General features: G+C 44.2%; 1 protein-coding gene across 5 annotated transcripts in view; it reads left to right on the forward strand.

Moving 5' to 3' along the window:
• The first annotated feature begins 311 nt into the window (after positions 1-311).
• sema3fa (sema domain, immunoglobulin domain (Ig), short basic domain, secreted, (semaphorin) 3Fa) overlaps positions 312-26,161 on the forward strand; it is a 65,397-nt gene continuing 39,547 nt past the window's right edge. For 2 of the 5 annotated variants that reach the window (XM_085777387.1, XM_085777386.1), the window contains exons 1-2: positions 312-330; positions 8,110-8,267. In XM_085777387.1, the coding sequence (XP_085633513.1) occupies positions 8,156-8,267 (112 nt within the window). In that variant the 5' untranslated portion in view covers positions 312-330; positions 8,110-8,155. Of the gene's footprint in view, positions 331-6,126; positions 6,486-8,109; positions 8,268-26,161 lie in introns of those variants that run through there. The other 3 variants (XM_085777390.1, XM_085777389.1, XM_085777388.1) reach the window with 3 other exon arrangements.

A 26,161-nucleotide genomic window follows, 5' to 3' on the forward strand; every position in this document is an offset into this window, starting at 1 on the left:
ATTGGAAAGTTTTTTTCCACTCTCTTTGAAAAGTTAAATAACCGGTCTATGACAAAAAACCAGAAAAGTCCCATGTATTCCCCCTATCAGACCACTGACTACAGTAGATGGAGTTCAACTACACAAGCTGACCACTTTTGGATACAGTGTCAAACAAAAAGCACAATCATTTCCTCTTGTTGTCCTCAGTCTCTCTCTCTGGCCCGAGACCTGCGGCTGGATGCCGGCGAAGAATGACACAGACAGGCCGGACCCTGGGGGCGCCCCCGGCAACAACGCTGCATGGGAAAACTCTTGCACAACACTCCCCTGCCCCTCAACCAACCACAGGTAGTATAGTTGGGGCACCTTCACCCACAAAGTCATGCTAAATATAAAACCATTGTTATTGTTTGCAGTACGTTTTACTGTGAAGCACAGAAAGGGAATGGTGGAGGGGTGGGGGGGGGGGCTAATGTAACGCAATACACGGTTGATACTGGTGGAGGGAGCCCACCAGACAAAGTCGGGGGGACAGGATCAGACCCCGTGGAGCCTGTTAGGAAACAGCTTTAATTCATACCAAATCATCCCACCACAGCTGCCCTCCTCCCTCTGTTCCCAGGCAGGAGACATGTGAGCCAGATACAATGAGACAAACTTGTGTCATTTAAAAAAGAAAGAAGAAAAAAAAGGCAGCTGTCCCATTTTTAGCCCTGCAAAGCTCCAGCTGAGTCATAGTTAGCTTCTGTGACAAAAGACGGAGGAACAAATATGAGCGGTGCGATCTGGGTGGGAAGAATATTCTCAAAGCGGAGAGCGCCATTAATCTTTAGAGAGCAAAAGACATGTCATGTGTGAGCAGCCAAAGAGGGGGGGGGGGGGGGGGTGGGGGAGTATAAATGTTTGGCAAATTATAGATTAACTAAGCAACAACATTATCCTTTATTATTGTTAACATTACAGTGAGACTATTGTTTTAGCTCTCCACTGTCTTTGCTCTCTAATTGTTTAAGTCAACATCTCCAGCATCATGCCAGGGCCAACCAAAATAGCAAAAAATCCAAAGTATTTTTCTACTCACAAACTAACAGTATGTGGTCTGAACGGGAACCTCCAAACAGAGGGCGACTGTCTCTGCTGCAGGCATGAGTGTACTTGAAGAAATATACTGTTGTGTTTATTAAAAGAAAACACTGTAGTGTGGTTCTAAGATTACAGTAACAAGACAGAAAAGCTGGAACTGCTCCAAAAACAAGAGGCTGACCTCAGAGTCAGCACTTTTATTTGAGTTTTTACATTCAATTAACTTTTTCCTTTTTATTGTTTTACTGCAAAGTATATGAACAGGAAAATCTCCTCTAATTCCTAATACATCACTGTCATGTAATAGAGACTGGGTTTATCCTTTCAAAACACACATGAACATGTTTAACACTCCTGTTGTCTTCCTGGGTCAAGGAAGGAAGGAAGGCAGGAAGGGTGAAGGGATAGAAGGAAGGAAGGAACGCAGGAAGGACGAAGGGAAAAAAGGAAGGGAGGAAGGACGAAGGTGAAGAAGGAAGGAAGGACAAAGGGAAAGATGGGAGGAAATATAAATGAGGGAGGAAACAGATTGGGTCAAAAAAGAAGGAAGAAGTAAGGACGAAGGAAGGGAGGAAGGCAAAAAGGATTGTGGAAAGAAGGAGGGGGAAAAGGGAAGGAATGAAAGATGGAGAGAGAGAACAGATTTGTTCAAGGAAGGAAGAAGGGAAAAGGAGGGAAAGAAAAAAGATGGAGGGAGGGAACAGACCAGGTCAATTGGATCAAAAGAGGAAGGGAGAAGAGGTAAGAAGGAAGGAAGGAAGGAAGGAAGGGGAAAAGGATTGTGGAAAGGAGGAAGGGAGAAAGGAAGGAAAGAAGGAAGGATGGAGGAACAGATTGGGTCAATTTGACCCAGAAGGACAACAGGAGGATGAAATCTCGACGCATGTTGAATGCCTAGCAGCTGCAGTTTGACAGAGAAGTGTTTTAAAGTAGAATGAAATATATAATGACACAACACTGGTAATAAGATGTCACTGTTTCTGCTCTCAGGTGTCTAAAAACAGCTAAAGTTTCCAGGGCCCCTGATTCAAGTTTTTCTTCTCTGTCTGCCGGCTTCGTGATGGAGGTATGACTCTGCCAAGTGTGGTGTTATCTTTTTCCCATTTAAATGCTAATGAGCGTGCTGCCGTACCAGTCAAAGCGCTGCGGAAACAGTGTGAATTCTTAATATCTTACCACACCAAAAGGTAACAGCTCTCCCCGGTGAGGTGGAGGGATGAGTACATGTTCCCTCATTAAATTCTACACAAACGACGTGTCCCTCGGAGTGTCACGCCGTCCCCTCGGCTCTGCGTGTGTGTGTGTGTGGTCAATTGAATGAAGATGTGTGCACACTCACATCTGTCTGAGTTATTTGGAGTGCGTTTGCATACAGATGTGCACAGCTAGTGCGTGGGTGCACTTGTTTCGTCACCTCATCAGTAATGAACAGCTGTTAATTGCCTCCCATCATGTGGTGCAGCCAGCAGACAGGGGTTAAGGTTGTCACAGCCTGTTAAAAATTACTTTCCACGGCCGTGATGGCGAAAGGTTAGAGGATAATTCACTGAATGTAATGAAACTCATATGAGAGAGTGACCCCCGGCGCTTATACCGCTTGGATTTGTATTCCCCACAAGCACCTGTTTCCATGAAAACCACCAGCGTGCTTTGTTGTAGCATCGCAGTGGATAAATAAATGTGGAAAGGTGCTCGTGAACAATCCTCAGAGAGCTCTGTGAGAGCGATAGCAAATAATCTATGCAGTGTTGCCTCCGTGCCCTCCAGGATAAATTACAACCTTTTAAAATAAATACTGTATGTTCAAACTCACGTTGTGAAAACCAGCAAGTTTAGTCTGGCTGATAAAAGAGAAACATTCAAAGTGGAGTGGTGTAATATCTGTAAGGAAACTTCCCAAGTCTCCCAGCAGCAGTATTGAGACTGAGATTTATAAAACTGGCTTCTCTACAGGACAAAAAAGCCTTAATGGCAATTTCTTTAAATGTGTTGCCTCTGTGGTCTGGCACCCGATGGTGATCTTTGGTTTCAACATTATCTTTCCCGTTTTGCTCGTCACATAGCTGCTATAGAGAGAAAGCAATGCTAGAGGAAAAACTGGAAAGCATGAGGGACTTTTTTTTTTATGAAGGCAGGCGCTCCTCAAAGCCAGGATTCAATAATTGCTTTCCTCTTGTCTCACGCAAGTGACAGATGGTGAGGCCACCAGAGGCCTGAAGATGGGAATAATATTGTTGATTAAAAAGAAATATAGGAAACAACATGCAGCTGTTGGCTTCGAGACAGGGGAGGGAAGACAGAGAGAGGAAAAAATAGAAGAGCTGGGAAACAAAAAAGAGTATAATGACACAATTAAACTTGGCTGATGCACACAGGTTTTGATTGGACTTTGTCTAAACTGCTGATGTGATGTGAAATGATTTCAGGGGGTGGGGTGGGGGGCGGTTTTATTGTTTCGCCGAGTTTTCCATGGTCAGTCCTGCCGGATTTGAGGAGCTGCGTTCCAGATATTTATGAAAAGTTGTTATTTATTTGGATCAGTACAGTCTGGTGCACAGACCACCCTTCAAACATGAACGCCCACCTGCATATGTCCAGCCACTCGCCTCTTTGTGTGTGAGAAACACAGTCAGATGGGGTTTTTTAAAGCTCGTCCAACACTCTGGACTGAAACATATCAGTATCTTCTGCCGTGTTGCACATGAGCTTGTAACTGTGGAGCTGGGTGGGTGTGTGTGTGTGTGTGTGTTGGGGTGGCGTGGGGTGGGGGGGAGTAATTGTTTCCCAGAGCTCTTTGCTGGTGTCAAGGGAAATTTAACACTTTTAATAGCAAATGCTGATGCTGAGCTCTCTCCTCCTTTCTGAGCATCAAAGCCTGGAGTCACACACACACGGCGAAGACTCTTTTTGCATGTACTACTGCAATAATTATCTTTCCAAGACATCTTTCAACTCAAAGTCACAGCCAGACAGCCGCTGTCTTTTAGCCGACTTTGGAGCAATCAGCAGAAAAAGGTGCTTCACATGTCTTTTTTGTAACGAATACAGCTTTTACCCTCATTACAGAGTCTGAAAGGGACCCAAAGACTACTTATATTTTGACTAAATGAATGTCTAAGTATTGGAAGACAGACATGAGTGTTTTCCAAGTAGGTTTCAGCGAAATTATTACATGGTAGCGTGGATTTTATGGCCCATCACTGCAACTATTTCTTTTTTAGTGAGTTAGCAGAAACAGAGGAAACAGTAAATTAACTCCACAGCGGTGACGAAGAGAAAGAAGGTCCTCGTGTTTGCCAAGTTCCTGTCTCGTTTCATACATTTATGCAATTGTGGACTGCATGAAACCTAAGCTACTGTATTTATCATTTATGGAATAATAAGCACGCACGCTGGCTGGCTGGGCGTCAGCTGTGTTGTGCGTCGACTGGATGAGGAGCGAAATAAGCCAGCGTGATCAGGGGAGGGATCGAGCCAGATTAAAAGATTTAAGGCTCCATTTGCCCATGAATATGCGATGCCTATCTGTAGGCTCGAGCCAGCGATCCCCTCTGTCAGGTTGTGGAGGTGTTGGTGGAAATCTACCTTATCTGCATCTGGACACTTTTCAACTGTTTTTTCTTATGTGAACGCGCAGCCAAAATTCCTGTTTGGCTTCAGAAAAAAAAAAAAAAAAAGATACGCACCAGCAGCTATGAGAACATCACCAAAAAAAAGAAAAAAAAAAGATTATTCTCATCTAAAACCATTGTCTGCTTGTTTTTCTTTCTTCTCCCCATGAGTCAAAATACAGTGAAGTGATTCATGCTTCATTCAGAAAGCAAACACTGTTTCCTTACCTGTGAGACTGCCAATACCAGCAGATACTGAACAATTGTTTGGCTCAGAAGCGGCTATCTGAAAAGCCTCTCAGCACAACTCAATGCTGGCTCCAGTCAGCAAATAAAAATCAGTAGCTGGCAGTCACAGGCGAATCAAGTTGTGAAATTACCTCAGTCCTATTTTTTTTTGTCTTTTGTTTTTTTTTCTGTCTGAAACAGCCACAGGAAAAGAAAGGCTTCCTTTGGACATCCAATAGACTGCACCCCCCCCTCGCAAAATCATCACCCAGATCTGAGCTCAGTTGAGATGTTTTTATTGTTGCGCTTTGGAAGCAGATTGCATGATCATGAATTTGTCATTGTAAAATATTGTCTCCTTCACACAAATCCAAGCCTACATCACATTAACACAACTTCCCATGTGTTCTGCATTACAGTGAGTGTGAGCGTTTTGCATTGTTTATCCTGTAATGAAGTCATCATGGGGGATATTTGAATTGGAAATGATAACGCTGTTTGGGAATTGCTTCTTTTTTTTTTTTTTTAATCAGACCTGTCTGCTTTAATTTACTTGTTTCATCTTCATCTATCTTAATCTAGATCTTATGAGCAAAGTGTTTGATGTCAGAGATAAATGCTGATGGAAATGAAAACAGATTGCATAGTTGTAGCCTATTAAAGACTTCAGGCTTCACTGCGAGGCCAAATTTCAACACTGTGAATCAACCTCTGGGCAAACAAATCACACTGACATGGAAGTGCAGAAGGAAACTTTGTTCCCACGCTTTATTTGAAGAAAACAAAAACTCCAACTCTAAATGTGAATGTGTGGGAGATGTGACATAATAACACAGTGGGAAACCCCGACACACTGAGGGCAACGTGCACAAACATTTGTTTGCAAAATGCTTGTAAAGTTATTTTTCAAAACTACTGTAGGGCTCACATTGATTTGTTTGGCTATAGTGCCACTGGATCTTAAGACACCTCCCTCTCCACGGTCACTGACACTTAACGCACTTGTGCATCGTTGTTTTTAATGAGTTCACCTCTGCAGAGGAGGATGCACAGCAGCAGCAGACTTTGAGCTTGTGTTGAGGTTTTTAGGGCGGAGACGGGAGCAGCACCGAGCACGGGGATGCTAAGGTAGGTTCCCTCCCCCATGGGTGTGTCCACTGCCGGGGGTGGGTGGGGTAGAGGGGGGGGGGGGGACCTCTAGTCTATCCACCTGCAAGAAGCCGCGGCCGTCCCCGCACTTCACACACTTGAGCGCCGCTGCGCGAGGCTGAGCTCCGATCTCCGCCACTCATCCACGGGAACAACTCTTTTGTTTTCCAGCCTCCAGCTCCAGGGAGGAGGAGGAGGGAGGGAGAGAAGATACAGAGTCTGTTGATGCGATTTAGAGCTCACTTCAAGTTAAAGCGGCTGCGTCCGGTTAATTTAAATCCAAGCTTTGTTTGGCTCTGGGATAATCGTGCAGGATCTGCGGCGGATACACTGATACTCCTGCGTGCGGACAGAGGAGCTCAAAGGATCTGGGTGGATGGTTTTTAAATGTTGACCGGCTTTACCACTATATTCACTGGACTCAACTAGAAGGTAGGACATAACTCGAGTGCTGTTGTTTGATTCATGACAAGTCAGATAAATTATTTCTGTTAGAGACACTCAAGGCGAAATCAGTGGGAAGCCACATTTAGTAGAGCCGAGAAATAAAAGAATAACCCCCGCGCTGCTTGTGCAGGACAGTTTATAGGTTATTTTATATATTTTAAAAGTCCGGTGAAATAATTTAGTCGTGAATATTTAGTGGTTTATTTTAAGCAACGCTTCCGTTTGCTTGCATTTGTATTTTTGGTTTGTCCTCTCGGGCGCGTGGGAGGCACAAATGAGTTATTCTCCCAAATAGCCACTATCTCCAAATACTGAAAGCCAAGTATATGTGTGTGTGGGGGCTATATGTGCGTGTGTGTTTGGTGGATGGGTGGGTGGGTGTGAGTGTCTGTGTGCATCTGAACGTGAGTTTTGAGGGAGTGAAAGTTTTCCGCTATACATGTGATGCTGTATGATGGAGATCTGCTCCAGACTCGGGGCTTCTTGTGACAAATGTTGAAATCCTGCAGGTTCTCATAAAAATAAACGACACGTGGTTCGCGCTCACGTCCTCATAAGTCACAGAGCCGTCATGCTTTATTTTGGTGAACTGTCTTGCTTTGGAGATCTGCCTTCAGGGCTCAGTGTGGAACTTGATCTTTAAAGCCCAGACCGGCAGCTCTGACCGCGCGCGCAGATCCACGTTTACAAGTAGGATCAGAGCCGCGCGTGGGTCCTTACAGTGAAAGTTGTTTTTGTTTTTTTTTTATTTGTTTTTTCTGCCTGTTTTCGTGTCCGCCGTGTCACCTCGAGCTGAGTCTTCAGATCCTTTTATACGGATGTGATGATCCTCAGCTCTTTGTGGCGGATCACAGCGTGTTGATGCGCTTTGTGCTGCTTTAATCTGGGGAGCCGCGCGCGCCAGCCTCACACGACCAAATCCGCGCGCTCCTGGTGAAATAAAGCTCTCCACTGACAAATAGTAGGATAAATCACACTACTGCAACTCTGGGCTGTTAGAGAGTATGTTCCACTGTTGTTGGGGGGGAGAGAGTGGTAGAGGTGTGGGCGCCTCCGTCTGGCTCTCCCGGCTGGAGGGAGACTCCGTCCATTCACACTGTTGCCTCCATGTAGCAGCACACACACACACCGGGGGCTCAGAACTGTAGGGAAGACACATTAGCTTCTAGAAAAACCAGTGGCAATGATGAAAATGCATGTCTCTTTTTTTTCTCTTTTTTTTTTAATGATGGAAGTCAGGTTACCAGCCAAAATTATGATATATGATATATGATTATGATATAGGCTATGAAAAACACTAGATTTGAGGCATTAATTTACCCATGAGATATCCAAACCAATATGTACAACAGATGCAGAAAAGCTGAATACATGTAAGAGCAGATCCAGTTTTTATTTTATTTTTTATTTTTTATTTTTTTGGGGGGTGGGTTGTGTCTAGAGGTTCTGACTTCAGTGCAAAAAAGCTTTTAGCTTAGATCAAACCATGTGTCCCAGTAGATGAGAGATCAATCTGATTATGGCTGATTATTGCCCCTCAGGTGGCTGCTTTGTGTGTCTGCTCATTTATTGACACTGGTCCATTTCTGCCCCCCCCCCCTCCCCTCAGCTCCTGGACTTCTTCCTTCTCCCCCCTGTTAACAAACACAGGGGCAATGTTGTGGGACAAACTGTGCTGGCTGCTGGCCCTCCTGGCCTTGTCATCCGGGGCGCTGCCCCCCTCTAACGAGCCCCTCTCCGCTCCAAGGATCTTCCTGTCCTTCAAAGGTAAGGCACTTGGATCCACCAGCACCGCCGCTGTGCCCGTGACCCAGTTTGCAATGCATGCTCATAGACACATGTGATTACTGGTATGACACTCTCTTCTGTCAACGGCCTTTTGATTTCTCCGTCTTGTTGGGGTTGAACTGTTTGGCACCGTGTGAGTTCAGGGCTCGGAGGGCCTGCTATTTGTTCCTTCGGTCCCTAACAGCGAGTTTGATTGTGTGTTGATGAGAGGGAGAGATGTGCTGCTGATTGTCCTGACTATTCATGTCTTCATTTAATCGCCTGACTATTAGTCCCCCCCTCCCTCCAAAACAGGCCTTTGTGTGACCTCGGCTCCCTTCTGAAATCAAGTCAGATTTAACACTTGGCTGGGCACACACTCAGGGCGGGGATCCAACATGTTATGAATGTTTGCAAGTGCCACATGAGACCCTGTGTGTGTGTGTGTGTGTTGAACTGTCCTGTTAAAATAGGTCTTAGTGGTGCAGTCTCTGGTGCTTTGTCATTCCAGCGCTGGCATACAGTCATCATCATGTCCATGTAAAGCACTTGAGCGGTTATACTAGCCACCTCTGAAAAAGATTTTAATGAGCCTCTCTGACGAGTCCCGATCCGAGCCGCTACGCTTCAGATCTCGGTGTCCAAAGTTGTGCAAACTTTTAGGAACCAAAACCAAAGCGGCGATATCACATGTCAATAATGAGGAGCTTTAGTGTCAGTTCATGTGGTGTGGTCTGAGGAAAACACACTTTGTCTCCGTCTCAGATCTCCGGCTGCTCACCTGTTTGTTTTCTCTCCCTCTCTCTGTCTCTCTTTCCTTTTTCTCTAATCAAGCTGGATTTCACACTCGGCTGATTTCACATTTACTTGGTAGAAAAGAGGTCATTTCTTTTCTGTTTCTTTTAATTGAGTTCCGTTTTGTTTTTAATTAGTTTTGGAGGTTACTTTATGCCTCACAGAGCAACTTCAGATAGCTGGAGACCAGAAATGCACCTAAGCCGAGCATTCTCTAATTGTATTGGTTTTTTTTTTTTTTTTTGCTCGGTACTTCAGGGAATAGCTCTGTAATGCGCTTTTTATTAATTTTTGATGTCCCAGTGTACTTAACCAAATAATTGGCTTTAGGTTTCATAATATGTGTCGAGTGCTGACGTACAGATTTGGTTCACTTGTAATAAGTGCCTCCTGAAAACATAATCCAGCTAATTTTTAATAAGCATTTCCATTGTGGTGATAAAACAGCCACTTGTGCCAACTGCAGCAGCCAATAGAAGTCGAGTTTGCTTCTGTGGATGACCCAGCCTCACATGATCATCCCTAAGGTTACACACAGTATCACTTCTCCACCGATTATTTGCATTTTATGAAGCCGATAGAGACGATTAAGATGCTTTTTGGCTAAAATCCAAAGCACAAGAATAACCTGCACTTTGTCTTTGCCTTTCAAATCTTTGCCCACTATCAGAGCAGCAGACAACGGGGTCATGCACACAGATATACACACACACACAGTTCTGCATAGAAAAATGATAAGATCTTGTGTGTTATACAGTAGGAGGGTAGCGTTTCAGCGTGACCATCTGCTGCACATACTTGCCTTGAAATTCTATTCTACATACACTGTCATTTATTAATTGTCTCCTTTCAGCATGTGTCTGCTCCGTACTGAGATATTTCTGTTACATGCAAGTTTTCCCCAAAACCCTACATAACAAAAGAGCATGATGAATGATTTTCATGCTTTAAAGCCTGAACTAATGAGATCACATCTGGCACCGAGAAAATCCTCTACCTCCTCAGCGCTGACTTTATTATTTGAACAACTCATTTTTTGCACAATATTAACACAAGTTGCATCATTTTCTCTTCCTCTCTAACCAAATGAACTATACCAGTGAGTTTTTGCATTGAACATTAAAGCTCCATGTCTACAAGGGCCTTTAAAAAAACCTAAAGTTTACAATGTAAACAAGCTAAGCTGATACTTTTGTCTCTTGCGGCTCCTAAAGTAGCTACTGAGTGTGTTAGTGCAGGCTGAGTTATTAACTGTGATAAGGACCGAGAGAGCAAACAGAGGCTAAGACTAAAGGAATGTCCATTCAAAGCTCATAAGGATAGATCATCAACCCAGACTTCAAACGAGTTGAAAAAATAGCACGCACGCACACACACACACACACACACACACACACACACACACATGCAAATCCATCTCTCAGGTTAAGAGATAGTGTTTTCCAAAAAAAGAAAAAAAAAGTAGATTAAAAGCACAGTGCATATATTCTGAAGGGTGACTTTTGTTTTTAGTTAGTGGATGTACAGATGTTAAGACAAAGACAAAAGGACACAGTATGTAGGTGAATTCTTTTTTCATAAAGGCTGCACAAGGCCGGCTTAGATCAGCTGCTGAGAACTCCTATATTTACTTTTAAACGAGGTCTATAATCACGTGCTATTTTAGTGCGCAGGGCTCGGCGAGGTTGTGACCCTTCAAACAGGAGCCAGTCACACCCGAGGTTAACTGCCCTCAAACTGTGGGAGAATGGCACCATATTAACAAGTAATAGCTTGTTAGGGCTAATCCTCAGGCACATTTGAAAGTGTTTAACTTTGTTTTTCTTTGGCCTCTTCGGTTGTTCGGGCGGGAACACCTGGGCATAATGTTAGCCCTGGGAAGAAAGCCTGGAGAGAGAGAGGAGAGACAAAGCCGTGCTGGCAGTCCTGTAATTGGACTAATTCTCAGGGACAATCTTGAGCCTTTTTCTGCCTTTTTTGCACTCACCTTCTCCACACAGGTTTTTGTCCCACCGAATGGGCCGATGGTTGTCTCGCCTGAACAAAGGCTCCGCATATCAACTCATCAGTCCTGACAGTTGTCAGAGTTAAGATCAGAAATGGCAGAATGTCCTCCACCTCTTTAGTCTTTGAGTAATTAGAAGCTGCAACTGAGTTTGAACTTCCCTGCTTGTTCTATTCCTGACTCTGTAACAATAGACTTCATCTTCCACAGATTAACTTCTGTAGGCAGATTTATGTATATATAGGACATGAGAGGAGCTCTTTGTCTCCCTCAAGCTATATCATTGTGGTCTGCATGCCTCTATGTAGGTGGTCCTGTACCGTCGCTGTCTGCGTGACCTCTCTGCTGAAAGAGAAAGTATTATACTCATAATCATCCCCTCCTTGCCGTGAGATATTACACCGTCTCCCCTCCATAGTTTGAAGGATACCAAAGCAAAGTTTATCTCCTCGCGCTCCGCCCCAGCCTGCTCGCTTATTATTGTGACACTGGAGACAGAGCTAAGAGCCTCAGCCAAGCTGTGCTGCAATCAAAGTGTTAGCAATCAATGAGGTGCTGAAAGCTTATCCACAGCTAACCTGTCTGCAGGCAGAGGGCAGGGCCACTCATGGATGGATCTGTAGTCTGGCCAGTGAAGTCCAGACAATCCTGACAGACAATATATATATATATATATATATTTTTTTTTAAAGATGATAATACCAAGGCCACTTTTAATTCAAATACAAATCTACAAACTGCTTCAGTTTCCTCAATCTGTTTCCTTCAAACAGAGGTGAACGTAAAACAGTTTCTGCGATGGTCCAATCACAGGGGACAGTTCAGATGCGCGCTGTCTGCATGCAGGTTTGCCACTCTCATAATCCACAAACCTTCTGCCGTGCGGTTACCGGCTAATGTCGTTAATTATCCGTGTCATCAGACCACGCTACACATCGCAGTGCATTATATTAACACAAATCACTTAGTATTACATGCATCATTAGGGGTGGAAAACGTAATGAGACATGCATTACTCATAGAAATGCACTTGTAGGCTGATACATAGGGATAATAATAATCAAGTATAGCGCGATGTGCTAATGTTATTGCTGTGCCTAATGGAGAATTATGATGAGTAGAGGTGGACAGCTTACGCAAATGTGGAGCCATCAGAGACAGTTGCTTCAGAGAGGAGCTTTGAGATTTTTTTGTAAAGATCCACAGGAGGACTCATTGTGTATTTTCTTTGTGCTTGTGTAATCAGTCTAATGCCTTTTATTACTGCCTTCTGTGTGTGCTCTGATGTCTAACAATTAACACACTGAGGAAGGGCACAGGGGCTCAACATGTCCATGCATTACATAATATGTTCTGCACAAGTCACAGTGTGCAGACTTTGAGTCTGGGTGGACATTTTCTATCCATGATTTATTTGTGCCAGTATGGAAAAGTATTCAGAAGGGAATTGATTTCCAGCCTCTGTGAAAAGGAGCAGTAGTTCTGTTATCTGGATGTTTGGAGATAAGAGAGAATAAGGCTGTGGAAGCAACTTCTGGTTGTGGTAACAAGTTAATGCTTTTAGGGAGCTGATGACACGCAGTTGCGACATTTTATCTCAAATAAATAACATCCAACGTGTTTATTTAGTGGAAACGAGCAGAAAGTAAGCAGAAGCACTGATCTGCTTGCTTTTCCTCGAAAGCAAATATAGGCTCTCTCCACTCTGGCTCAAGTCCAACGTGCGGCAAACGGCATAATCTAATTCACATCCTCCGTCCCCCCTTCCAACCAGCTGATCCTGTTTACTTCTTTTCCCATGCAGCAGATAAACATCATGGCTACGTGGAGGTAACAAGTTGGTCACAGCCTTTTGATGCCCCCTCTCCTATCCAAATTCTGAGAAACAGAGGAGCGCAGAAGGGTTTTTGTAAATGTCATTTCGTCACGTCACGTTAACGTTAACGTTAACGTCACTGCTCATCGGTACACAGAGTACTTGGATGCAGTTTTGCTTTCTTGGTATGACGGTGTGTACCTGTTGGCAGCATGTGTATAATCCAAAGATTTCCTATTATCTTCCACTAGAGAACGTCAGGATGCTGAAAAAAATGTTTCCACAGCGTTGTGTGTGGTGGTGACGGTGGCGGTGGCACGCAAGCCCGCAGCAATTATTACAATACTTTGCTACTTTCTCTCCAGAGATGCTCTTGGAGGGAGGGAGGGAGGGAGGGAGGGAGGGAGGGAGGGAGAGGGAGGTAGAGCATCCCAGCAACCTCTGCTCTGCAGGATGCATGCTGTCAAAACTATGATTATTCAGGAGAGAAAAACAGAAGGCGACAGCTCCCGCGCTAAATATAGTGTCCTTCCTGTCTGTTTCTTTCTCTTTTTATCTCCCTCTCCTCCTCTGCCTCACCGTCCTCCTCCTCCTCCTCCTCCTCCTCTGCCTTTACTCCGCACTCACACACCCTCTATTTGCGTTGTTGATAAGAGGCTGGCAGAGTGAGCTGAGGGAGGAGGGCACCCAGGACGACGCCCACAGCAGGGGCGCTGTTTTAGCTCACTTAAAAGGCGAAAAGGGGAAGGAGGGGAAGGAGGGGAGGGGAGGGGAGGGAGGGGGTCTCTGAAGTGCATGGACTTTCCTTGTGAGGAAGGCACGGCGGTGAGGGAGCAGGGAGGAGTGGGTGGACATGTACACGCGAGGCCAGACAAAGGTTTTACATAGCGGCATGGGCTAACGTGCACTTTATGTGTCTCATGCTTGGAAGGAAATCATGTGTCTTTTTCAGCCATTTTCACTTCATAAATTGCCGGACCCCCACCCTTTGATGATGTCACAGGGAGCTATACACATACAAATAATTGCTCCCAATGAAAGGCTCCAGATTGAAAACCGTTTTTCCCCCTGATTTGAATATTCCTTCTGAGCTGGCTGGCATGCAGAGGAGCCCGTGATGCCTAAGCACGTATTAATGCTGGAATGCCCCGTGGTGATAAAAATGCACAACATTTAAATGAAACCGTAATCACTCCGCTATTTATTATTCCAGTCTTCGGCTATTAGGCATTTTAATCATAGATTTAATTATTTGTACTGGGGAGATGGAAATCTGCTCATCATTACTAGCCTCCTCAGAGTGAGCGTGTCGTCTTGAGCTGAAGTGAAGCTCCAAATGAACATGTGCAGCAGAGGCCAGTATATGTTTGGGTTTGAATGAACACCGTTGTATGAATGTTAAGTTTAGGATGAGAGCTGAAACTTTAAAGGGATAGTTCAACATTTTGGCAAATTGGCCTTATTATCTCTAGTCTTAGGAGTAGGTTTGTTACATTTAATTGTCGGTGCAAGCTATTTTAGAACGGCGGAGCAGAGGCGTGAGCTGCTCAGAGCTACACTACATGGGATTTCTTGGCTTCCCTCATCAAACTCATTAAATACACAATCCAACAACTCCAAAACGCTCTCGTGGACAAGTTGTGACCTGCACATTCACCACACTATGAGATAATAACGGAACGTTACGAGACGGAGTTGTTTTTGGAATAAATTAATGCAAAACTGTGCGTTCCCGTCGGGGGCAGTTTTTCAGCAAGCAGTCTCTGCATTTGCCTCTAAAACAACTAACGTTCCGTTATTATTTCGTAGCGTGGTGAATGTGCAGGTCACAACTTGTCCATGAGAGCGTTTGATGAGGGAAACCAAGAAATCCCATGAGCCTCCGTAGCGTAGCTCTGAGCTGCTCACGGCTCTGCTCTGCCGTTCTAAAAACAGCTTGCAGCGACAATTAAAGGTAACAAACCTACTCCTAAACCTATAGGGATTATGGCAATGGGCCAATTTGCCAAAATCTTGAACTATCCCTTTAAAGCACTGCAGTATTGTTAGGTTCACAGTAGGTACGAGTAACTTACTAAATGTCATGCATTCACATATTTGATCTAATTTAGTCTGATTTAATCTTCTCAGGTTTTCGATGAAAACTTGTGCTTTAAGTACTAGCCTACTACCTTTAGTTTCTCTACAGTCAGGTCAGGTGATACACTCACAGAGTGATGGATGTTGTTTTTTAAACCATTGTTTGCCTTCACATTGCCTTCCTCTGATAACACACTCCATGTCCCTTATCTGGAATGTATCAATAATAAAAGGTTTACGGATGTCAGTTCAAATAATCTCAGTTTGACAGAATCACTTCTGTAGCTCCCAGATGAAGTTGCCATGAAGAAGCTGCGTTGTCATTGTGAAGGGGGAAACAAAACACTGTGCTACAGCTGATGGATCATCAAACATGGATGAGCCTGGGAGTTTTGACCTTTTTCTCCCTCATCCAGAATCCAACACCCTAAACTGAACTGAATTAAATTGCTGAATGTTCATCATCGGGTTTCTCCACAGTATAATCAGCCCTGCAGCCAATCAAATCACAAGCTTTGTGTTTCTAACTAAAACCCCCCGCATACCAACTTTCATTTACACAGTAGACTTAAATGAGAACAAGACATTTTCTAATGAATTTGTTCATCTTCGGTGCTGATGGTGATTCTCCACCCATTTCGTCTGTCAATCATCCAGCTCAGTCTGTGCAAAGAAGAGCAGCATTTTTACTTCAACATCCCCAGAGGCTTCAAGTATCTGAAATCCGTTCCATTTCTAGCTTTCTAAGAATTTTCAAAACAATTTGCGTTGATTGTTTTTTGTTTTTTTGTTTGTCAGGGATCCTCAGTGTGTAAGTGATAGTTTACTGCATGTAGGGCTGCTTTGGCAGGCTTGATGGATAACCCCTCCAGTCCTCTTGTCTGCTGTGTAAACGGGGCCAACGCTCAGCAGGGGAGTGAAAGATAGACACACTATGATGGATGTGGGTGTGTGTAGGTGAGTGAGTGATAGACAGTGCCTGTGTGTGTACTGTACATCCTCTTGTGTGTGTGCGTGTGTTTTTGATGGAAATGTGGCAGACAGGATAAAAATAGGCGTGAGCCGTGGTGGTACGTCACGTTTTTATATGTTTCTGGGACTTGATTAGATCGGCCCGAGTAGTGAAAGTGGTCAGTGTAGGCTTTGTAATTGTTTCCTGTCAGGCTCTGTGAGGTGTTTACAGAGTCTATAACTCTTGACGTGTGATTTTAATCATTATTAGAGGCAGATTATTATGCAGTGTGTGGTGTGATCCACCTCAGCACCTGCAGAGGAGGAGCAGGAGAGGAGGATGGTTGTTGTGGTTAGAGAAGGAGTTAGAGAGCAGAGTGGTAATGGCTTTTTACAAGAGGTGGTTTTCTTAAGATTCAAAGTGACAGAGAGGAGCAGGAGAGAGTCTTTTAATATTCATGTCAAGTCCATGTGCTTGTGTTTGTGTTGTTTGTTTGTGTGTGTGTGTGTGTGTGTGTGTGTGTGTGTGTTTGTGCTCACATGCTTGCAAAGCTTCTGTAAAGATGCTATATATGACACTGCTTTGCTTCGGTTGCCATAGCAGCGTCTACCTGTCACTCCTCACAAACCAAATCGGGTTCAAATGATTCTCTCCACAGAGCCGAGCTGGGATGTAATAATCACAGCAGCACACGTTGTGCTTGTTATTTCCCCTGGTGTCTGCTGTCTCCTCCGCTCAGAGAACATCCTGAAGGGAGAGCAGGCCAACTTAAGACCAAATGATAAAAAAATATATTAGGGCTAAAACAACTCCGATAAGGTCGCGGTGGCGCGATCGTGTGAAGTTTGTCGCAGAGTGTCGGAGAGCGGAGCGGCTGAAGGATTGGTCTCCAGCCGCCTGGACGTGCTCTCCAGATGTGGGAGTCCTCAGGGTGAGAGCAGAGGGTGGGGGTGGGGGTGGGGGGTGTCTGGTGGGGGGGTGTTGCGGCCCGGACTGAATTAAGTAGACAGCAGGTCAAGGGCACCGCTCCACTTGTTTACTCAGACAGCTATCATTCATTATCATTTGTCTGTCAGTGTTGGGATCTTGTTACTGCAGTGCCATTGACCTCCTTCATATGGTGGCCATTTTGAACACTCACGGTGGGAAACTGCTCTGGACACTTGCTGTCATGCATGGCTGCATATATATATGTGTGTGTGATACTTCAACATGTTCTATGACCTCAGAACAACCTATTAATAGAAGAGCGACCTAAAGCAGCTTGAGTGGCGTCTGGCAACAGTAGCTACAAATCCATCCATTCATTGAATAACAGAAAATTCACCAATATACTGAACAGTGAAAAATGTCTGTCATCAAAAGTCTGGTGCTGTGATTAATGCAGACTTTTTCCTGTAATAATAATGAAAATGATCATTAGTTTAGCCTAATATGACTTGCTTGGACTGTTTTTTCAGGGGTCACTGTGGAGTAATAAGTGATAGGTGCATGATGTGTTTGGGTACGCAACACTTAAACAACCACAGAGCTGTTTTTGCTCTTCCATGGATCACTGTGAAACATCAGAGTTTGGTATTTTGTGAATGAGATCAGTGGCTTTTGCTTCATCTCCAGACTCAGATTGAATCTGGACACAGTCATGTCTCTGTACCTGTTGGTTTTGGCCTGTTGTTAAACAACACTACAGTAGTTATATGAACTCAGGTCATGTTTTTTTCATGCGACAATAGTATCAACTGTGTAGAAATAATTAACTAATGATCCTTTTTTATTAACAGTCGGTGGATTTGGTGTTAATGTTAAATGATCATTATTCATAAATAAACAAACTAAGAAGAAGGAGTAGGAAACAGCAGACATATCGTAAAAGGGTTTAGATCTTCACCTCATCGCACCATGCTCCTGAAATACTCCCAGTTGGAGGGAGGCCACCGTCACTTTGCCGACGGGAGGGGTGAGTGTGAGCGAGTGAGCACACTGCAAGCTAGAATTTGAACGCTATATATCACGGTTTTACCCCCATTTTACACACTGGACCTTCAATACAATGTAAAGACCAAATTTGATTCAGAGAGAAGCCGATCAGTTTTCAGATCAGCTAAATCCTACCACACATTTATTCTGTGGCGTACTCCCCTAGGTTTACCCCCAGCCAGTGGCAAACTAGAAACCAGCTAACTTAAAGGATACATATCATGCCCCTTTTCCACAAATTAAAATAGTTCCCAGGTGTCTTAAAGACATGTCTGTGACATGCTTTGGTCAAAATACCCCAAGCTCTTTTCATCCTCTCAAAACAGCCCTGTTCAGAACGACTGGTTTCAGTGCCTGTCCCTTTAAATGCGAATGAACCACTGCTTGCCCCGCCCCTTCTACCGGTACCAGGTAGGGGTGGGATTATGCAAATTCAGAAACTAGTTACATCTTTGGAAGACATCTGAGGGAACAGCTCATAAAACCACATGGATTTCAATCTAGGAGCCTGAAAATTACAGATTTTTTTTTTGGTCAGTTCTCACATTTTGGGGGCAGGAAGGCAAGACAAACGCCCAAATATATGTTAAAGAGCATTCAATAAGTGATATTTCCATAATATGTCCCCTTTCAGACAACAATTCACTTGCTAACTTAATCACATGACTATTACCTCCTTTGAACAGTGTTTTTTCTCCTTTTATATGAGGAACCAACTATTTAAAATTGTTTGTTGGCTTTGTGGCTCTTTTCATTATGTTTATCAGCAAAATTTGGACTTGACCAATTATGACTGGTCTGGTTATATTGCCTGGACCCCACCCAAAGATTATGCCCGTAGTTAGAGGAGGGCAACAGTTTGGTTTGTGTGGCTGCATTAGAGGAGATAGGCTGGACCAGAGTTATCTGTGGAGCCATAGTTCATATCATGTGTCTAAGGAGATTGTTTGCAGCCCCATCACAGTAATGTTATCTGAGCTGCAGTCCTTCCTGTGGACCAGAGACCGACATGTTGAACTTGAGAGGAGCTCATGGTGCTCCAGATGAGACGTCATGCAGGAGGGAGGAGGATAGGAAGGGAAGAGACAGAGGGACAGAGATTCATAGAAGGGGCTGCAGGAGTAGAAGTGAGGGCTGCCAGGGAGACGCAGCGCGCGGAGGGAAAAGCGAAGGGAGCGATAGAGCCGACTGCAGCAGGCAGGGCTCTAATGGACCACGGGGCATCAGTGTCAGGTTTGCTATCTCGGGAAGAGCGTGGATAGATAGTGGGACTTGAGAGTGAGAGGGAGGAGAGGAGTGTGGGTGCACAAAAGGCACACGCTGGACAAATTGTGTGTCTGCTTCCCATTAGCTGTGCATGAGTGTCGGTGGAGATGGTTTACCTCAGCGGGGTGACATGTTGGGGGGGGGGCTGCCTCCACACTTCATCTCACATGCCAGTGACCCGGCTATAACCTCGCAACCGAGAGCCTCCATGTTGGAATCAATGAAAACTGCTGATTTTACTCACACTTCCATATTGTCACGCCGACAGTCTTGGAAGGAGGGTTGTAAGTCATTCAGCACACAGGGACATTTCTGGCGGAAGGCCACAGTGCATTCTGGGTTATACGTCCTTCCACTGACAACACAGAATGATGTGAAGCCAAAGTACTAAACGTGTGCAAATATTTCTTCTTGAAGAGTGTTTATACGAGCAAAGCCTCCTGCGCCGCGCCAGATTGGCAAAGCTTTATGGGAAGTGCTTCCTTCCCCTTAAATGAGAGGTCAGAGTTGTTTTACGGCAGGAGCTGATGAACCTCAAACACCCACATCCTCCTGAAATTCCTCAGGTGTGTTTGATTCTGACTGGTAGTCTATGTACTGTATGAAGCCTCTCTCTTTCCCTTTGTGTATACTGGATGTGGACCAAGTAGCTGTCTATGTGATTATGGGAGAAATCAGGCCGGTGGTTGAGTCTGACCATGATCCTGTGGGAGGTTGCAGTAGTTTTGTCTCACTATTGGATTAAAAAAGCAGGAACATTCCTCCTCCTCCTCCTGTCAGAGCCGTATTTCATCTTTCAGCTGCAACACTCACCCGCTTTCATACGCTCCTTACTGTACAGTTTGTCTCTCTGCAGGATTCATAATTGGTGAAAACCGAGCCTCGGTCAGATGCTAACATCATTACAAGGCCCACCTTCATGTAAATGATTGGTAAATAGCAAAGCCTTCCTTGTCAGATTGATCCTTGCTCCTATTCCCCGTGTTCCATTAGCCGAGTAATGCCTGAAGTCTGAAGGTCAGGCCCCTGGGTGAGTGAGATCACCCCCAATGTGGGCGAGAAACCTCCTGAACCCGTCTCGCCCTGGACGGACAACAGAGAGAAGAGCGGAGTGGGGAGGGGAGGGGGGGACAGTGGTGGAACATGAGGTTTCCAGGCCCTTGTTTTCAGCGCTCATGCACTGATGGGCTTCCTGATAATGTGCTGATTGTGGAGGGGAGGAGATGGCCTCTCTTCCCCGATCATTGTGGCGATCGCATTGACGTGATGCCAAGATTTTCTCCATGCCTGACCCCCCGGTCACGCCCCTTTGCCTCCGAGCTTTGTTAGCCGGCCCTGTTCTCAGGAACCCCTCTTTAGGTGTCCCTAATGGTATGTTGGCAGTGTTGTCGGCGGCGCTATCCGTGCCGTATGTGTGTGTCCGTGTGACTGCATACATATGTATGCATGAGAAATGGGAGCAAGGGCCTCCTATGTTGCTGTTGTTTTTGTTGTTGTTGGTGTCGACGCCTCACTCATCCCCGTGAATGGACTTCTCCGTCTCAATAGAAGAGGGGCGTTTGTGTGTGGGCTGGGTCCATCATTCATTTACTTCATTCATGTCCCCGGGGATGCGGAGGGGGGAGTGGCATACAACACTGGCACGGCCATTGACGCTCAAAAGCAACTCTGTCCGTCCCCCTGCCTCCCCTCTGCTCGGCTCTCTCTCCGTCTCTCATCATTCTTGTCTCCCACTTTTTTCCTCCTCTTGGCACAAAATGCTGAAACAGTCATCACTCAATGCTTGGCTATGATCCTGGGCTTTCATGTTCTGTAGGATTTCATGTTAGATGAATCGATGTGTGCTCCTCTGGATCTTGTGCTCCGCCGCGCTTACAATGATGGAAGACCACAGACGGCCCCCTCAGAGGGCTTATAGGAAGCAGCACCTCCTGGCACAAACACAGAGGCACCAACTTTTTTTCCATGCCTAACGGATCTAATTTTAATGTGGTTGACTCAGCTGAGGGAGGACACTGGGAAGATCTCCAACCTAAATGATGCTTTGTTCAAGTGTAATCGCATTTACCAAGTATTAAAAAGCTTGGAATTCATTACTCCGTGGCTTTTGATTATACCATTGTCACTCACATACAGGATTGGTGCGCGGCATGAAATTTAGCTTTTCACTACCGTGGCCGGATTACACTGTCCTATTAAACCAGCTATGCATGATTAATTAGTCACAAAGCACTGCAATACATTGTGGCCACATTAAACCATAAAAACAACAGGAAACTCGCTTTTAATTTAACTGCCACACCGCACTGCACTGCACGCTGTTTAACGGGATTGTTCTGTCACTGAAAGCTTTGCATCGTTAGCATAGCATTAGCTTTGCATATATTGTACTCATGTAATTTAGTTACATCATGACTCAGACCATATATGTGCAACATTTCTACCAGGTGTGAATGGGTTTTGTTGATGATGGCGTTCATTGAAATAAATAGCTCCCCCCAAAGTTCCTATACGAATCACAAGGCACATCAGTTCATTTACACAGTAATGTATAGTATGTTTATAATTTGAGGGTAAAGCCATGGAAGCTTCCTTTATCCTACATCTAATTTATATGTTTTAGTTTATTGGGTTTAGGGACAGTGTGCACTTGCATTGATCATTAGGAAAAAGATGGGTGCACCAGATTTAGCAGGAAGCTACTTTCCATCTGTGGTCCTCACATAAAACAAATACACACAATACATGATACATCCTGGACCTGCACAATATCCTGTATTCTTTTTTTTTTATTAAGTACTCCAAATTGAATGTGAATTATTATTATAGCAGCAGGTCTAGCCTACAAAAAACATCAAAATTCCACTGAATAATGGTATGATAATTTAAATGGGGCACAGATTACATAAAGTGCTAGCCCAATAACAGCAACAATTGACAGCAAAAAAAGAAAAGAAAAAAGAGAGAACCTGTATAAAGTGGTGCTGTCATCCATAAAACAGAAATGGGTGACCAGGTCCCACGCAGCTGTATTTGATTTGAGAACAAAAGGAGTTCCTCCTAAAAAGGAGTGATTGAGGCTAAAAGCAGTGATGGTTTTTTAAAAGGTTATCGCAGTGCTAAATGTCGTAGATGTGTAATAAACACAGAGATTACTTCCATCATAAATCTGAGGAATGGCATTCATTATAGAGATAAGGCAGCTTGTGGAGATAACCTCTGGGTTTTGCAACCAAAGAGAGACGATGTCCACTGTATGATGGGATAGAAACCTTTGGTGTAACAGTCATCCTGCGACAGTGACGCACACAAGTCAGATTCAGTTCACAGAAAAGACTTGTCGCTTTCAATTTTTTTTTCTATTATGCGATTGCGAGACGATCAAAAGATCATTTCTCAGCAACTCCCAACTCTTTCTTGTGCGAATGTTGCAAATGATTTAGCAGAGTTTGTCAGATGATCACAACCAGACTGCTGGAAAAGCTACAAGAGAAAATATGGCAAGCTGCAAACAAACAAGCCCCAAGCAGAAAGGAGAAGAAAAAAAAAAAAACGTGTCTGCTGTTCAGATCTGATGAATGAAAAACAGATAACGAAGGAGAGGAGGAGATGGGAGTGTGAGAGAGAGAGAGAGGCCGCTGATAAAAGAGGAAAAGTCTCTCCGTTCCTGGTGTTTAGCTCAGCCTGTGGTTGTCTTATCAGCGCAGAGCGGACGGCTGAGCGCTGATTTATGCAAAGGTATGACGGTGTGAGATCAGACGGCCTTCAGCCTCCGTGTGTGTGTGTCTCCGTCAACACCGCCCTGAGAGGACGGATGGAGGAGCTGTGACCGAGATTTTTCCACTGTCACGCATGTTGCCTTTTCCTCGCAGCTGATAAGACTCTCGCCTTCCTCTCTCAATTTTTTTTCTCTTTCACTTCACAGTTTATCTCGCTATCTGTCTTTCATTCTCAAATCAAAACAGCTACTTCCCGCTAATGCTGTCTTTTGTCGGACCTGTCACAGCATCTCCCACCTGGACAGACGTGCGGACGTGTTTGAGTGTAGGTGCCAGCCTAAAGCCAAATAGCTATGAAGTGCTAAATCCCACTGCACATATTAATAAGCGGGTTATGAGATGGTGTACGGCTGTGGTTTCTGACTGCGTTGCCTCATGGCTGTTTAACTGTTGGAACGGAACATTTCAACATTTCTTATCTACTTGTGCTTGTGTGCAGCACTAAATCCCACTGAGCAGAACTGCCAACAATAACAGGCCAGCAACATCACAGCCATGTTTTTTTTTTTGATTCACTGTTTGTATTTGAGTGCATAGAGTTGTGTTCCACTCGGTGCATGTAATTGATAAAACCTGTAATCCGAACAGGGGGCAATGGTGTTTGCCCATTTCATGCCTGGTGGGCAGTAATTGCTGTGTTTTGCTGACAATGACGGGTTTATGTGACCAAGGGGTCTTGTTGTGGTTTGTTTAGGGCAGACATTGTTTTTTTTGTCATGCTGTCAAAATGATTGTTGTTTGAGTTCTTTTTATTATTATTACATTTAGCCCCATAAACACCTTCAATATCGGGTGACCAGGTCCCACCCCACTCCATGTTCCGCACTTACACGTACAAATACACAAACAAGCAAACAAAAAAACAAACAAAAATAATAATATAGTTTAAAAAGTAAGATAAAAATAAATAAATAAAGTAAGAGAGACTAAATATAACACTTACAGAGTTCTTATATACATTTACAACTGAGTATACAAAGGGTGCCAGAGGTCATGGAACAAATTACCCTGATTATTCATTTATTTATTTTTCATATTTTTTAATCCAACTGGCTCCGAACCAATTTCTTAGGTTTTATTAAAACTCACCACTCATTGGGAAACTTCTCCTTATAATAACATGAATTCATCACCAAACCGAAGCCATTCAAACTCCACCTCCACCCCTGCCCCCTTAAAACACCCACTCTCTGCATACTGACCTTTTTTTGTCACGGGTGCGAAAAATGCCACGGGGGTCACGGGGTAGGATGTCCCATCTGTCCGTCAAACATGAAAGCGGCCAAGTCAACAGGCACTGGTGTTTTAAACAGGGAGGGGTGAGCGCGTCAGTCAGCGAGGGGGAGTAAAAAAAAAAAGGGCAGTGGATTACACAGACAGACAGTAATCTATAGGTCTGTCAGCCTGTCACTCACACTGACCTTGGGTAGCTTTGCTTTAATTGCAGGCTGGGATGAGAGAGAGAGGGGCCCGCCTTCAGCAGACAATTCACATTATCCATTAAAGATGCAATGGCTGCCAACATGTTTCATCTTGAATGACATTTTTTGGGGCTTTCAAAGCACATGTTTAACCTAGTGGAATGTAAATTGTCTTTTCTTTTTTTTTTTTTTTTAGCCTGTAATTATTGTCTGTGAAGCCCCCTCGTTTTTAAGTAAAGCAGACCCGTTCATGTTGCATGTAACATTCCTCTGGTCATGTACCTAATAACACATGAACAAACATAACTCCACGAGCTGGTGGCATTGAGGTGGTCTAAGCCGACTGCTGCCTGATGAGATTACACTTGAACATGCCACCTGCCTGGAGGTGGGTGACGTACGTCTTCCTTCGCACCTCTGATAAGCTTCAGCTATCACCCTGTCAATTGATCGTCTTCACTGAGACCCTATGGCATAGAAACGAAACAGGAGGTAGCAACGGTAAAGTTATGAAATATCCGAGCCTCTTCCAACAGATAAAAGTTTGGTGCATCGTTGCAACAAAGATTTGAATGTTTTTTAATTTACTCACTGCAGGTTAAATATGTTCCCAGGCTGCGCAATTTCCATAACAATTTTCATTTTAACATTCCCACTGTCTGCATTCCTTTCTGCCAGCCCTTCCCCCCCACTATAGCCCTTCTCCCTTTTGCTTTCACTCCCACCATTCCCACTACCATCATATCCATCATACAGCCACTCCATTCCTAAAAAGAAAAGATGAATACCCTTGACTGACGGTCATCACCCCCCCCCCCCCCACTTTTAGTTTAGTTTTCTCCACTCATCTCAGACAGACAGCAAATGGACATGTTAACATGGATGCTCTGTGAGTCACAGCAGACACTCAGCTCAGTCTCACCAGTTGGTCTTCCTCTAGTTTCTTATCTTCCCACAGCTCTTGTCCAAACGTCTCTGCTGTGTTTTATTGGCTGTTTTGTTCAAACATGTGAGCAACAGACACAACAGCAAAAAAAAAAAAGTTCAAATAGAGACAAAGAAATGATAGTCATGATGGAAATATTCAGTGAGATGCTCAGTTTGTTTAAAGCTGGTGTCGATTCCTGCACACGTGACCATCATCCAGTCCCCAAAGAGAGAGAGCAAACTGGTGTGTAGAATCGGTCCGTCATGGGAAGAAATCAGTGATATGGGATATTTGATATAATGCTGGGCCCAAACCCAATAATGGAAACACTAACAAACAACATCTCACATTTGTGGGGCTCAAACTGCTCTCACCCAGCCCATAAGAAGAAAACATAATATTGTTCCTGGGCTGCTCCCAAGTAATAACAGCTCAGGAGTTACCTGTAATAACTTGTCAGGGAATATCTGTGTGTTTTAGTTTGAGAACAGAATATACTCAAAGAACTGTTCAGGTATATTGCTAGGTTAATTTGTTTTTCTTAGGGTTGCGGAGCTTAAAAGACGGACACTCACCCTCAAAGAACTTGAGGGTGAGTGTTTTGAAAAATCTTGACCTTCTACACTCTAAGTGTTAATTAAGCATGACATGCAGTGTCGGGTACTGGACCGAATGTTTATGACTCTTGTCAAAGATGGTACACATCAAGTAGGTTTAGCTATTTATTGAGAATAAGACTAACAGGAAGGCTCTGTGCAGCTGTACAAAATATCACCATGCTAATGCTACATACTGGTGTTGGGTAGAATTGATGTTCACTGTAGTTATCATCATCCTCAACTCATAAAAAATGAGTTTGTAAAAAACTAATGGTAG

This window comes from Trachurus japonicus, chromosome 5, assembly GCF_045865225.1.
Source record: "Trachurus japonicus isolate A0001 chromosome 5, Traja_1.0".
NCBI classification, from domain to species: Eukaryota; Metazoa; Chordata; class Actinopteri; order Carangiformes; family Carangidae; genus Trachurus; species Trachurus japonicus.